At 39.8% G+C, this 14,980-nt stretch overlaps 1 protein-coding gene across 8 annotated transcripts in view; it reads right to left on the minus strand.

Annotated features, from left to right (window-relative positions):
• The window catches only part of ITGB6 (integrin subunit beta 6), a 133,894-nt gene that overhangs the window by 57,554 nt on the left and 61,360 nt on the right, over positions 1-14,980 (minus strand). For 7 of the 8 annotated variants that reach the window (XM_021074453.1, XM_021074454.1, XM_021074450.1 and 4 more), the window contains 3 exon segments: positions 8,330-8,495; positions 6,417-6,578; positions 2,514-2,609 (listed from right to left, as the gene is read on the minus strand). In XM_021074453.1, the coding sequence (XP_020930112.1) occupies positions 2,514-2,609; positions 6,417-6,578; positions 8,330-8,495 (424 nt within the window). 8 annotated transcript variants of the gene reach the window in all.

Below are 14,980 nucleotides of genomic sequence, written 5' to 3' on the forward strand. Positions count from 1 at the left end.
TTCATAATAATAAGTTTGTTCAAAATCATCTGTTTGCGGGAGTCTGGGGGTGCACACTGCAGTCCTATTGAACTGAGGGCAAAACTGCTTACTCTATCCTTTCCATTGTTTGTTCATCTCTCTTACCCCAAAGTACGGCAACATCACACACCTGGGCAGCCCAAAGCATCTTCCCCAAATTATTGAACCTACAGTCATTTTTTTCCTGTGTCCCATGAGTGGGCAAAACAAATCTTTATTTGCTGCAAGACGGGCGCCATTAAACCCAACCATCCTCTGCCAGGGAAATGCACACACGTCTATGCTTAACACAGAACTGGGGGCAAACAGTTTGCCTCCTGGAATTTCCATTAGTTCCAAGGACTCAGTTGCTTTATTTATTCTATCGCTGGTTTTATTTTGCAGCAGTTCTTTGGTAGTTATGTGGCTTCGCTCACAGCTATCCAAACCTCAGGTCACACAGGGCTCCTGCACACGTAGGGCTCCTTCTCAGAGATGTAAATGGAAAGGCAACCCAAGCCATTACTGGTCTATTTTGGGTTTTCATTATCAATAAAACAAGAGATCAGCATTTTCTTGCTGTGTGAAGCCTTCAGGGAAGTGCAATGTTGCTGTCATTATCTTTAGACCAGGCGGCCGCCTGCTCCCACTAATGCAGAGGAAATGATGAGTCCATCGAAATAAAAATAAAATAATGAAAGGATCAGAGTCACAGAGTGGATTGCTGACCTGGTCCACTGCATGGCTCCCTGAAAACATCCCTTTGAATTTAGTGGAGCCTAGATGGTAAAGACCACAAATCACGGTGGAACATAAATTTGCCTCGTAATGAGATTAGTAGGCAGGCAAAAATAAATGTCCTGCTGTTACATTAGAGGCAGGCTCTAATCTGGTGTTTTCCTTGGAAATGATCATTTCCTTTGCAACAGAGGAACCGTGGAGGCAACCTGTTTAAATCCGACAGATTCTGCTTTGTCACAGTTATTTTTCATCTTGCTCTGTCTTTTTAATAGCAATTTTGAGGAGGCGTTTAAATGAGTTGTGAGCCTTAAAGACTATTACCAAGGTGAGTTATGGGGGGGTCTCTGCTCATGGTCATCCATCATGTTTCCCAGACTCCCCTTTTAAGAACATTTCTGTGCCACTCCCTCTCCCCTTTCTAAAGAGGAGCCCTGCTGTGGAGGAGGTATGACACCCAGGGTCCTCCCACTCTAGCTTTAAGGATCAGAGGCAGAATAGACTCACTATTGTATTGGGGGTATTAAAAAAAAAGTCTTTACTGCAACTCTACTACTTAAAACCCCTGGAAACAAGTCTCCCAGACTTAAGGCTAAAAAGCCTTAAGAAAATGCCCAGATCAGGTGAACCCACATGGGTTTCTGAGTAGAACAAAGGCCTCGAGTATGTAGCTTGATTGCCAGGGACTTCCTTGGTTTTCAGCAGAAGGCAATCTCACCTGGAGTACAATACCCTCCTCTCATTAAAAATGCAAGATAGAATCTCTTCCTGGATCCTTTCTACAGAACCTGATGCAAGTTCAGGGGCTGCACCGTCCTTAGCAGTGAGTGGCATTTAATCAAAGCCTTCTGTGAAATAATCTCAGCGTTTCCTGAGCCTGTAAAGTCACCAAGTGAGTTAAGAGGTCCTTTCAAAAAGAATGGGAGATCAGACTTTGAACTGAGAAGGATTTGAAGCCTCTGCACTGAAGGTACAGACAGCTTAACGGACACCAATTTTCTCTACATTTTCTGGGACTCTGGCTGGAGCCTCCTTAGTTCTCTGTGAAACTACTCACTAGGAATAGATCATTTACTAGTACCCCAATTCATGGCATTTGGACTTAACTGTTTTTCTGAAACCAGAAAGAAGCCACAGCAAACTTCTGCATTTGTAAAATGCATTTTACAGCATCTGTGATGGTTTACGAACATTTTTTTACCTCATGAAACAATCCCCTTTCTGTAGTTGGTGCTTCCATTCAAAAACTTGAAGTGCAAATGCAGCTACTTTAAGGGAGAAATTATTTGGGGGCTCAGTTTAACCAGTTTTTTTCTTTCAACTTTTCACTTTTCAATGGTTTGAGTTGTGTCTCTACTTGTGTGTTTCCTATGCATCAAGCATCAGAGAATTTAAGTCAATTCTCCTCCCAGACTCATAATCTCCTCTGTTCTCTGTTAACTCCCTCCTCATCAGATGAAAGAGCTTAAGAGAAGATAGACTGATTTTCCCATTAGGTTGGTGGTCCTATGGTTATTGGTATTTTCTTCCAACTTATCTTCTAATTTCCATAACTCTTCCTTCCTTGTCCCACCATAGCTTCCCCCAACTTCCCACTAAACCTCCATGTTCATAATTTAAATGGCAAACAGTAACTGAATCCACTTTTCCAGTGTCCAGTATATTTGGTATGTGTTAATAATTACCTAATGGCATCCCAGGTATTAAACTCAGAGTTAATAAGTTTCATGTCAAATAATCTCCCTGAAGGAATTTCCTGAATGATGTTTGCTTACCTCATACAGATGAACTTGTTCTTGAGTTACAGCAAAGATCAGTAACACGTTATTTTGTACCAGTTTATCAATGAGTTGTCCAATGGTTGGATATTCCTAGAATTAAAATGAGTTTAAACAGATGTTTAAGTATCTTCTTAACAAAAGTATGTAAAATAAAGAAAGGAATATTTCTTTCAAAGACATCTTCCTGAGTTTGGCATTGCGATTCTCACAGGCAGTATTGTGACTGTCACTCCCAGTAAACACAAACACAATTAGCATTATTTACTTAATTGCTTTAGTAATTGTTTCCTAGATCTTGTAAGTCCATTTAATTCCTTAGAGTCAGTGCCTGTCAATGTAGTGTATTATGCTGTCACTTCCAAGGAGATTGCTAAATTTATTTAAAGACTTATAGTGTGTCATATTTTCAAGGGTAGAGATACAATTCTTCGAAGTGCCACTTGCCTATAGGCTCATGTTGGAGGGACTATTAGGGGTGAGGGAGGGGCTGTTAGACTATGACAAATGTGACCAAAGTGACTCTTGCAGCTCAAAAACTCTTGCTGGAATTGGATGGGGCGGGATGAGGGTTGGGGCAGGGTCAGCCTGCCGAGGAAGGACATATTGCAATTCCTAAATGCATCTCACTTGAGATGTTCCTGTACAAGTTCTCAGGTTTGGTCTTCTTGCCTTTTTGATGTCACTAATTGGTTTTATGGGATGTTGCAATATTTTTACAGAACAACTCAAAACACACTGTACTCAGTTGACTTCTCTTCCATTGATGTGTTCATTCATATGAGTACTTTAACAAATAGAGTCATTAATGATCATATTTGCAGATGACCTTTACTTTCCAGGACTGGAAAACATGGAACCCATTAGCCTGTCATATGGCTCCAAATGTGGATATTGTGCAAAAGGGAAACTCAGATGAGGGAATGGACTGTAAACAATTCAACCAAGAATCCTATGTTGGCCGTCAGCCAAAGTGCAGGAACACTGACGAATTAGCCCTCCTGCACGCTAATGTGGTGCATTCATGTATTCTCAGCACTTCTAGAATATTTTTGTCCAACATCTTCTTCAGCCACAAAAAGATTCAACTGGCGGGAAAAGTACAGTTTTGCTTAAGATATCCAGGTCAATTACCCAACTGCAAATCTTACTGCGTCATACGTGCTTTCCAGACCTTTGGGATTTTTATTCGTGGCTATTAGTAGAATCCAGATGGTAAGAAGCTTCCTGAGGCTGATATTTTCAGTCTCCTCTGCATTTTACTTGCCCGTCAATACTTCACATTAAGTATCCTTCACCCTTAAGCCTGAATTCCCCCGGAGCTGGCCTTTCCTTATCTCGCTGTGTTCTCAGAACTTTTAAGTGCTATGCCTGCATAGCCAGGACTGCACCTCATGGCCCGTCGTAGGTGGACAAATATGGTTTTCCCTCTGATCCAGATCTGTTGGTTTAATTCCCACAATTAAATTGTAAGTTCTTCAAGGCCAGGGATCATGTGTTATTATTTTGCTGCTCCAGGAGCCCCGCCCAGTGATGAGGACATAGGAATCGCTCGAAGGACCTCGAGGAGGCAATGTGCAGGCAGGCAGGGAAATGGTCCACGGCCCGGTGCATTTGTAGCAACTTACTCAGCAAGAATGACTTGAACATGTGTTAGAGGAGAAGGTCATAGCAGGCAACTGGTACTGTTTGCTTCTGTGACCCTGCTTTTTCTGAGAGGTCCATTATGGGGCATTGGAATGGTTTCAAGAAAAATAAGTAAGGGATCCATTTCTCACAGTTTTATTGGCTAAAAGACAAAATGTGGCTATCCTCACTAATCTTGTAATGTGGAAAAGCAACTTACAGGATCAAAAATACATAAGTTTGGAGAACACTATTGATCAAAAGTTAGGGGGAAACATTCATGCTGAAGTTTAGAAATTTATGTCAAGAAATGGTAGCATGGAGTTCCCATCGTGGCCCAGTGGAAATGAATCCGACTAGGAACCATGTGGTTGTGGGTTCAATCCCTGGCCTCGTGCAGTGGGTTAAGGATCTGGTGTTTCTGTGAGCTGTGGTGTAGGTAGCAGATGCAGCTCGGATATGGCATTGCTGTGGCTGTGGTGTAGGCTGGTAGCTACAGCTCTGATTGGACCCCTAGCCTGGTAACCTCCATATACTGCGGGTGTGGCCCTAAAAACAAAGCAAAAAAAGAAATGGTAGCAGGTAATTTATAAACCTTTAGATTTTTTTTTAAATCAACTTCCAGCACATCAGTAAGCATTTCTATATATTGCCCACTATTTTTTTTTTTTTTTTTAGAAAACACTTTTTTCCAACCTGATATTAGAATTCTGGGTTTTCTTCCGTCTTTCTCTCTCTCCCCTACATACACTTCTACAGCATTGTCATTTAGAGAAGTCACTTAAAGTCTCTGGGCCATATTTTTCCAAGTGTTAAATGGGGATAATATGACATTTCCAAGTTGCTGCTTCATAATTTGATTTGATTTTATACTGAATTATCAGCACCCACTGTGTTCCAGGCACTGTGCTATCAGGAAATAGAGATAAATAAACTGGCTCTGGCCCTGGAAATGCACATCAGAGAAAGACACTAGCAAACACATTTCCATATAGAAGTGACCAAGAAGGCATCTATGTACAAGCACCAGGGGAAAGACAATCGCTTTGGAGCCCACTGGGGGTCAAAGAGGGAGCCCCTCACCTGCTCCTGCCCAGGGTTTTAAAGGATCATTAAGAGTTTCTCAGCAGCCTTGAAGGAAAAGGCGTTCCAGACAGGGAATACATGGGCCAGCACAGCTGCTTCGTCTCTGTTCAAGCAAAGCAGTTAGACACATAGGGTTCTGGTGAGGATCAAAGGAGATCATGTACATCAAAAGAGCTCTGAATTTTGTACCTCGTTTTACAAAAGTCAAGTGTTTTTATTTTTTTTCTCTTTGTAATATCATCAACATTTTTAAAACTTTTTTTTTTTTTTTTTTTTTTTTTTTTTTTTGCCTTTTAGTGCTGAACCCAAGGCATAGAGAAGTTCCCAGGCCAGGGGTTGAATCAGAGCTGCAGCTGCTGGTCTATGCCACAGTCATAATAATGCCAGATCCGACCCCTGTCTGCAATCTACACCACAGCTCATGGCAATGCCAGATCCGATCCCCAACCCACTGAGTGAGGCCAGGGTTCAAACCCACATCCTCATGGATACTAGTCAGATTTGTTTCTGTTGCTTCACAATGCGAACTCCCTAAAAACTTTTTTTTGTTTTTGTTTTGTTTTGATTTGGCTGTCCTTGATGTATGCAGAAATTCCCAGGCCAAGGATAGACCCCATACCACAGCAGAGACCTGAGCCACTGCAGCAGCAGTGCCAGATCCTTAACCCACTGTACCACTGGGGAAGTCCTCACCACCATTTTTTTAAATGACAAAGATAAGCCAAATTTAATAAGCACCAGCCAAGCAGTACCTGACTAATTGTTTCCCAGGGAGCCCCCTGGTCCATGAAAATGAGGAGTTATTGAGGAGGAGTGACTCTGGGACCACCAATTCCTAGGCTACTACTCTTCAAGTTGGAGTTTCCCTTTTCAGGGCTGTGATTCAAACAAAATGAGCTGACTCTACAGCCTTTTGCTGGGCTTGGGCATTTTGAAAAATTGGGGAAGTTCTGGGGTCATTTGTGCTGTAACAAATCTGAACTTATTACATATACCCACCCCCAACCTGTGCTCCCACCGGAACCTCTAAGGGCAATGAGGATTGAGAGAGGCCAATCTGTTCATCTCAAATGGGAAAATGTGCACTGCTTTCACCAAATGTGGATTATTCTGTCCTGTCTGACAGCAATTATTGCTTCATTCGCCCACTCACAGCCCTGAAAACAGTGTAGAGTGCAGAATACACACCAAGACTGTTGACATGGAGTATTCATTCTTGCTGTCCAAGTGACAGAGCCCATCGTTAGGAATGACAATGCCCGCCAGTTTGCTGTCCATTCCAAAATGTGAATCGGCATCACTCACAAAGACCAGGAGATGGAGGGAGTCATTCCGCCAGCCAATTTTTTCCTACGGTGAGAAAGAGACATTTGGCTGGTGTAGGATGGAGGCAGGCATTTATTGAGAGTGGGTCAATTATACTTGGACACATTCAGATGATAAAAAAATATATATTGCTGGTCTGTCTAGTTGAGCCTTTTCCCTGTATTATGAGTTGATAACATGACTGTACAAAAGACATGAAATTCTGTGACATTTGATTGATCCTGGCTTACATTTCCAAATGATTTATGTTTCAGAAAAAAATAGTTACACTATAATCAGTATCTAGTTCATCTTGACTTTTACGTAGTTAATTATTTTTACTGCACAATGTTTAATTTACCAGATAAATGAAAGAAGGGAAAGAGGGGAGGTCATAGAGTATCTCAAATCCAAGCTGCAGCAAAGTTAGTAGAATGCAGTACAAATGGACTTGAAGCCTGTTTTATTAAAATTTCACCCAGAACTTAAGCACATATTTTTCTACTGATATCATCCAAAAATTATACATGTAGTGTAATATAAGGATAAGAATTGCTTATCAAAGTATGACCCCAAATATTGCTAATTAAGAGGGTTTGTTGTCTGTTTATTAGCAGAGCTCCCGTCTTTAATTAAGATTAGTCCAGGAACAAGTTGGATAAAAACTCAGTTGTAGCGGCCCCATTGTTCCTTATCTTTTTTCTTCCTTCCCTAATTCCTTGGCCCTCTCACCTTCTAGGACTTTCAGCCCTATCTGTTTCCTAATATCGTCCATGAAGACTGTCATCTGAAGACAGGAGCATATAGATGTGTCTGATTGTCAAGGAGGAGAGGCATTCCTGCAGTGTGGTAGATACTCTGTGGCTTCAAATGCTTATTTTGTTGGCTTAAAGCGATAGATATCTGATCATATATAGAAGTTTATTCTGAATCAGAGCATTTTTACTTTTTTCATTAATTGCTGCCTTTGATTTTTTTTTCACTATGGTTAATTCAAAAACTAATTAGGAGTTTCAGCTGTGGCACAACGGGATCGACAGTATGTCTTCAGCGCCAGGACATAGATTCGATCCCTGTGGGTCTGATGTTGCAGCCGCAGCATTGGTGGCAACTGTGGCTCGGATCTAACCCCTGGCCTGGGAGCTCCACATATCAGGGAGTAGCCAAAAAAGAAGAAAAGCAAAAACAAAACTAATTAATACGATCTTGATCTTCGAAAATTAACCATACACAACTGTTTTGTTGTTGTTGTTATTGTTGTCGTTGTTGTTGTTGTTGTTGTTTTTGTCTTTTTGCTATTTCTTGGGCCGCTCCCGAGGCATATGGAGGTTCCCAGGCTAGGGGTCCAATCGGAGCTGTAGCCGCCAGCCTACGCCAGAGCCACAGCAACGCGGGATCCGAGCTGCGTCTGCAACCTACACCACAGCTCACGGCAACGCGGGATCGTTAACCCACTGAGCAAGCGCAGGGACCGAACCCTCAACCTCATGGTTCCTAGTTGGATTCGTTAACCACTGTGCCATGACAGGAACTCCCACAACTGTTTTTTAATCAATTTCCCCAATAGTACTACAACTTTATTAAAATATTTGAATATTAGGCATAAAAACAGTCCCCATTTCATCTTGATTGAATTAAAAATTTACAAAAAAAAATTTGTGTTTTAAGAAAAATACCTGATGTAGAAATATAGTGATTAAATGAAAGATAAAATTAGCTAAGCTTTTCAAAGCAGATTTTTTCAAAAGAGTTAAAATTTGTGTTAACAGAATGAAACACTGCTCCTTTCAACATACCTTACACACAGCGGCTTGCATGATTGCATCAAATCCACCTTCCGGAGTATCAATATTAGCAGAAATTTTCTGATTCTTCACAATTTCATTGAATCTTTCAGCATCATTTGTCAACGGCAAAATGTGCTTGAATCCAAAGGTAGGCAAGCAGAAGTATGGAATACTACTGCAAGAGGAAGATATTCTTGATGAAAGGATACAACACACAATTCATGGGTTTAATAGCCTAGTAACATTTCCTTAAACTTTCTGAAGTGCCTGACTCACTTAGCTGTAAGTCTCATTGTTAAGGTTGGTTCATCATCTCCCATCCACCCTTTGCAAATTGGCCACATTCGCTAACACTTAGAGCTTGCTTTTTGTCTCACACTGGCTCAAACACAAAACAGATAGGCAGGTGATCAGACTCCTCACTGTGTGTGCATGCACGCATGTGCATGTGATCCACTACCTTCTATTGCCTTTCAACCAAAATCCACCATTAAGTTTCACATGATGACACCGATTCCTTTGTATTCTGATAGCTTAAGCTGTCATCAAGGATGAGTCACCCTGTAGCAAGACTGGGAGAAAAACTTGTCTTCTTCCTCCTCTGCTCAGTCCTGCCTGCCAAAGGCCCAAAAATCAGAGCAAGACTTTTTGTTTGTTTGTTTGCTTTTCAGGGCTGCACCTGCAGCACACAGAAATTACCAGTCTAGGGGTCAAATCGGAGCTATAGCTGCCAGCCTACACCACAGCCACAGCAACCCCAGATCTGAGCCACGTCTGCAACCTACACCACAGCTCACGGCAACACCAGATCCTTAACCCACTGAGTGAGGCCAGGGATTGAACCATGTCCTCATGAATCCTAGTCAGGTTCGTTACCTCTGAGCCACAACGGGAGCCCCCAGAGCAAGGCGTTTGATTCTAGAGCCCAACTTTCCTGTGGGCCAGCCTGGCATTAAAACCACTGCTAAAGGAATTCCTGTCCTGGCTCAGCAGTAACTAACCTGACTAGAATGCATGAGGACTCCTCGGCCTCACTCAGTGGGTAAGGATCCAGTGTTGCCATGAGCTGTGTTATAGGTTGCGGACGAGGCTCAGATCTGGCATTGCTATGGCTGTGGTGTAGGCTGGCGGCTACAGCTCCAATTTGATCCTTAGCCTGGGAACCACCATGAACGTGGGTGCAGCCCTAAAAAGACAACAAACAAACAAAACACCACTAAAGACAGTTTACATATGGGGAAAACGCCAAGTGAGGATGAGATCTGCCCTAAAGTAGAACAGAAACTGCTGATCCTGAATTCAGCCACATCTCATTCTGAAAGCCAGCTAGTATCTGTGCTAGAGTCTTTGGGCAAGTACTTAAATACATCTGAACCTTGGGTTTTCCTTTGTAAAGTGGAGATGATAATATAGAGCGGAGGTTCTCAAAGTGTGGTCCCTGGACCAGCAGCATAAGCATCACCTGGGGAGTTGTTATAATGCAAAATCTGGGGCATGGCTCCAAACCATGCTGAGTCAGAAATGTTAGGGGTTCGCTCAGAGATCTGTGCTGCACTGTCTTCCTGATGTGTTCCAAAGTTGAGAAACTCTGGTGTAGAAATACAGAGACAAAAGCACTATCCCCCAGTGAGGTTGAGGTTTGCTGTCCGGGGAGGGCTGGTTGACTAATATGAGCAGCTTTGCAAGTTCAGCAGCCTGTCTTATCAAAACCCAAAGAGTCAATGCATCTTTCAGGATTAGGCTCTTTTCCACCAATTTCATCTGCCTGAGGTATACAGTCAATCCTCATTATTCACAGATTCTGCTACAAAATCAAATGTCACTAACATTTATTTTTAACCCCCACATCAATACCTTCGGTATTTCTCAATCATTGGCATACATGCGCAGAGTAGCAAACAATTGGAGTTGTCTGATGCCTAAGTTTCCAGCTGAGGTCAAAGAAAACTCTGCTTTCCTGCTTCGACTCTCATAGTGTACACAAATGTACTTTTAATGGTCTGTCTGGTGCCATGTTGTTTCGCATTTTTGTACATTCTTTTTTTCTTTTCTTTTCTCTCTCTCTCTCTTTTTTTTTTTTTTTTTTTTTTGTGATTTTGCTGTTTAGAATGTCTCCCAAGTTCAGTATGAAGTGCTGTCTGGTATTCCTAAGTGCAAGCAGATTGTGATGTACTGTATGGGGAAAACACCTGTGTTAGCTAAACTGTGTTCTGACATGAGTTCTAGGGCCGTTGGCTATGACTTGGATGTTAATAAAGCAACACTGTATATTAAAGAGCATGTCTTTAAAACAGAAACATACAGAAACAAAGTCATGTATTGCTCTCTTGATGAAAAGGTGACTAGAGATTGGCAGGAACCTAACTGTGTGTCCCCTAAGAGCAATGGCTAAGCATTCTCTAAATCAGTGTTCAAGGAGACTTTACACAAGACTCCCATAAATGAAGAGACTCAACTATATATACCGGCCACAATGATACTGGACTTTTTTACAATGAGAAATGGAGCTCTGCTGAAACCAGAATGCTGGTGTCTGCAAGGATAATCATTTACTTCCTGCAGGCAGACTTGAACTAGAAGTAGGTCATAATCTGAGGAGCCTTCAAGACTACAGAAAGAAGGGAGTTAAAAGTCCTCTGGCACTGAATGGTACAGTCTTGGATGTTCCATTCTTTTAATGGGATATTTTTAAATTTTCTAATGATTTCAATAACTCTGTCTCTTAAGAATATTAAACTTTTGTCTTTGTAGTTTGTTTTTAAATTTTGTTTACAATGTTTTTGGATATATGCCCTAAAACCTTTTATGTAGTTAATCTCTCCTTACCTTCATATAAGAAATTTATTTTAAAATGTAAAATGAGGAATTAAAAAAATAGTTCACCTAGTAAATGATAATAATTTAGCATTTGTCCTAATTGCTCCTATAGTATTTAAAGTAGCTATAGGGCAGAAAAAAATACATTTGCTTTAGCATAAAAAGTCTGAATGTTTATTTATCCTTGGACAATGTACTTACCACTAGACCTCAATGTCCTCATCTGTAAAATAAAGCACTAATAATACCTACTTCACAAGATTGTTGTGAAAATTATATAAAAAGTATTTTATAAAAAGCATATAACTACATGGAATATACATATCATTGTCCCTAGAGTCCAACCAGTCTTGGAAACTGTTTAATCTTTTATTTGGGACTGTTGGTTCACAGTGTACCAAAATGGCATTTGAGGATCTCTCGAACCAGGGAATAAGTATTCCTATCCTTTGGTAAGAAATCTGCATCTTTGCTGCTTAGAATTATCTGCTATGTAGTTCTTACCAGAACTCTAATCTTTTGGAAAGGGGAATATTTTTCTTTCTTTCTTTCCTTTTTTCTTTTTCTTTCTTTCTTTCTTTCTTTCTTTCTTTCTTTCTTTCTTTCTTTCTTTCTTTCTTTCTTCCTTTCTTTCTTTCTTTCTTTCTTTCCTTTTGTTTGTTTTTTATTTATTTATTTAATCTATTTTTGGAAAGGGGACTATTTTTAAAATTTAATTCAATAAACATATTCGTATGCTGGGAGATGAATGTGGCTAAAGCAAAGCAGAATGTCACACCAGGAAATTTTGAGTGGAAGCTGCCCGTTTTGGTCAGAATTCTTCCTCTAACAAATGCTTATATTTGTTTGTTATTTTCTTAGACAGCAAGTGAAGGAATTACTCATTGCCAAACAACTTGTTTTGGAGACCCTAGATGGCAATAGATTTGCATTTAAAATGCATTCATAGTTAAAATTATAAAACACAATGTAAACAGTGCTATTCATATTTTTTGTTAGAACTTTAAATAAATATTCATAAAATAAGATTATAATGATAAAGAAAGGTTAACACTATCTTTTTTGAGTGGGATTAGAAATGATTTCCATTTTCTCCTTTTTCTCTGTATTCTCACATAGGCTTATTTTTACCTTTGTAAAAGGAAATTGTATTATATACTCATATATGTTTTTGTGTGTGTACAGACAGGAAATCTGAGCATTCCATGGTTTATTTTCTCTTTGGGGAAACTACAAGGAACTCATCACTTTTCATGTCAAATTCAAATACAAAACAAGACAAAACACCAAATCATATGTGAAATGATGTTAAAAAAAAATCCCTCAAAATGTTCAGTGGAGAAAATTTAATCTTTGGGCTGTTAAATAATTAAAAACATATATTACCGCTCAGTACAAATACGAAAATGGAGAATATATGCTTTTTGTTGCTGTGTCTTAGTAACATAAGGGAAGCGTCTTTCAAAAATGTGAACCATTCAGTCTTCTTACATGGTGAAATGAATTTTTAGTGACCTTCCATCTAATGAAGATAAAGTAAGCAAGCTACGTTAAAAATCACGAGATTAGATTAAAACAGAGGCTTTGAAAGTATCATGTGCAGACCCGCAGAAATCCCTGAGACCTTTTCAGAGTGTCCGTCAGGTCAAACGTTTTTTCATAATAATAAGAGCCGTTATTTGTCTTTTTCACTCTTGCCATTTTCACTGATGATACAAAGCAATGGTGAGTTGAACGTCTGGTGCCTCAGCACAAATCAAGGCCTTGGCACCAAACTGCCTAGTGTTCCTTCTAATTTTTTGTTTCAGATTCCACACTGAAACTAAATTGACTTCTTGTCTAGTCTGAATATAATATCAAAGAAGAATGTCTACAGTCATTGGAAAAAGCTATCAACTGCTTCTCCAGCTATTTATCTATGTGAGGTTGGACTTTCTTCATGGAATTCAACCAAAACAAAATATTACAAGAGATTAAATGGAGAAGCAGATTTGATTTCTTTTAAATCAGATACCTTAAGAGATGTGTAAAAATGTAAAGCAGTGCCACTCTTCTTGTTAACATTGTTCCTTTTTGTTATTTACTTATTTAGGCCACATTAGCATGTGGAAGTTCCCAGGCCAGGAACTGAGCCCACACCACAGCACTGACAATGCCAGATCCTTAACCCACTGCCCGACAGGGGAACTCCAACTTTGTTCTGTTTTGGAAAAGGTAGTTATTTTTCCTAAAGATGTGTTATTATAGTAACATGCAGTGTGTTTCTCATTGTACTTATTAAATTATTTGTAGATTTTCTTACTTTTACACTCTAACACACTGAATAAGTTGATAGATATAAAGCTCTTTGGGGGGATCTCAATTTCTAAAAGTGTAACAAAGTCCTGAGGTCTAAAAGTTTGAGGACCATTAGATTAAAATAATTAGTGAAATAACTGTAAATGAGAGGAAGAAAATTGAAACTGGTTTTGAATATCTGCTATATTCTAAGCACATTCAATCCTCACGATTAGCCCACAAGGTGAATGTTATTATCTCTGTTTATAGCTGAAGAGACAGAAGCTCCAAGAGCAAAAGCTGTTTGTCTAAGGTTAGGATTTAAGCTCAGGTCTGGAAAAGTCCATGCTCTTTCCTCTTACCTCTCATTGCCTTCATGCTAAAGAACATTTTATTCCATAATTATAAGGTTTGGACTGATCAAAGGATTGACTTTTGTGTGTGTAAATGTGTGGAGGGAGAAGCTGGGAAAACTAAAGATATGATTAGGAAGGAAAAAATATAATTGCAGCAAAAAAAAGGGGGGAACTCATTATTTATTATTTGAACTAAAGGTAAAATTTGCCAATAAGAATAAAAGAAACACCTCTAGAGAATAAAAAAATGTTGACCTTTCAAGAGCTCAAACATGGGAGTTCCCATTGCCGTACAGCAGAAACGAACCCAACTCGTATTCATGAGGATGCAGGTTTGATCCCTGGCCTCGCTAAGTAGGTTAAGGACCCAGTGTTGCTGTGAGCTGTGGTGTAGATCCCAGACATGGCTCAGATCTGATGTTGCTGTGGCTGTGGTGTAGGCTGGCAGCTACAGCTCCAATTAGACACCTAGCCTGGGAACTTCCACATGCTGCCAGTGAGGTCCTAAGAAGCAAAAAAAAAAAAAGAAAGAAAGAAAAAAAGAGCTCAAATATGAGATCCTTCTTTGGGTTCTCATTCACTACATCTGTAGAGCAAAAGAAGCCAGACACAAACGGTATATACCATATTTTTCATTCATATGAAATCTAAGAATAGGCAAAACTAATCTATATTATAGAAATCAGAAAGTGGTTGTCTCTGGGGAAGCAGAACTAACTCTAATGAAGCATAAGGAAACTTTCTGAGGTGGCTGGAAATATTCTACATCATGTTTTAAGTGGTGATTTCTTTGGTATATTCAATGATCAAAACTCAAACTAAATAATTCTGCTGTGTGCATTTTAGTACTATCAATTATACCACAAAGAGGGGATTTGGGGACAGACATTACCTCTGATACTTGCAACCAAACATAATTCCTATGAGTTGCAATCAGTGATGAATTCTTTCCAAGGTCAAAATATTTCTGGCTGTCAGATTCTAGTTGGAAACCACATTGAATGTCTGAAAATGATACTATAAAAACTGTCTTTTATAGAGATTGATTCCTTGGGTGTATCCTAGCATTAAAAAATCAATATATGTTTGGAAGGCTGTTTCATAAATACTAGATTCATAGTAGTAAAGGGCTTGGTTTTGGACTAACTCAGATCTTGGCATGGATCACTGGTTAGTCATGTGGCCTCAGGTAGTTTACTAACCTCTCAGA

Source organism: Sus scrofa, chromosome 15, assembly GCF_000003025.6.
Source record: "Sus scrofa isolate TJ Tabasco breed Duroc chromosome 15, Sscrofa11.1, whole genome shotgun sequence".
Taxonomy (NCBI): Eukaryota; Metazoa; Chordata; class Mammalia; order Artiodactyla; family Suidae; genus Sus; species Sus scrofa.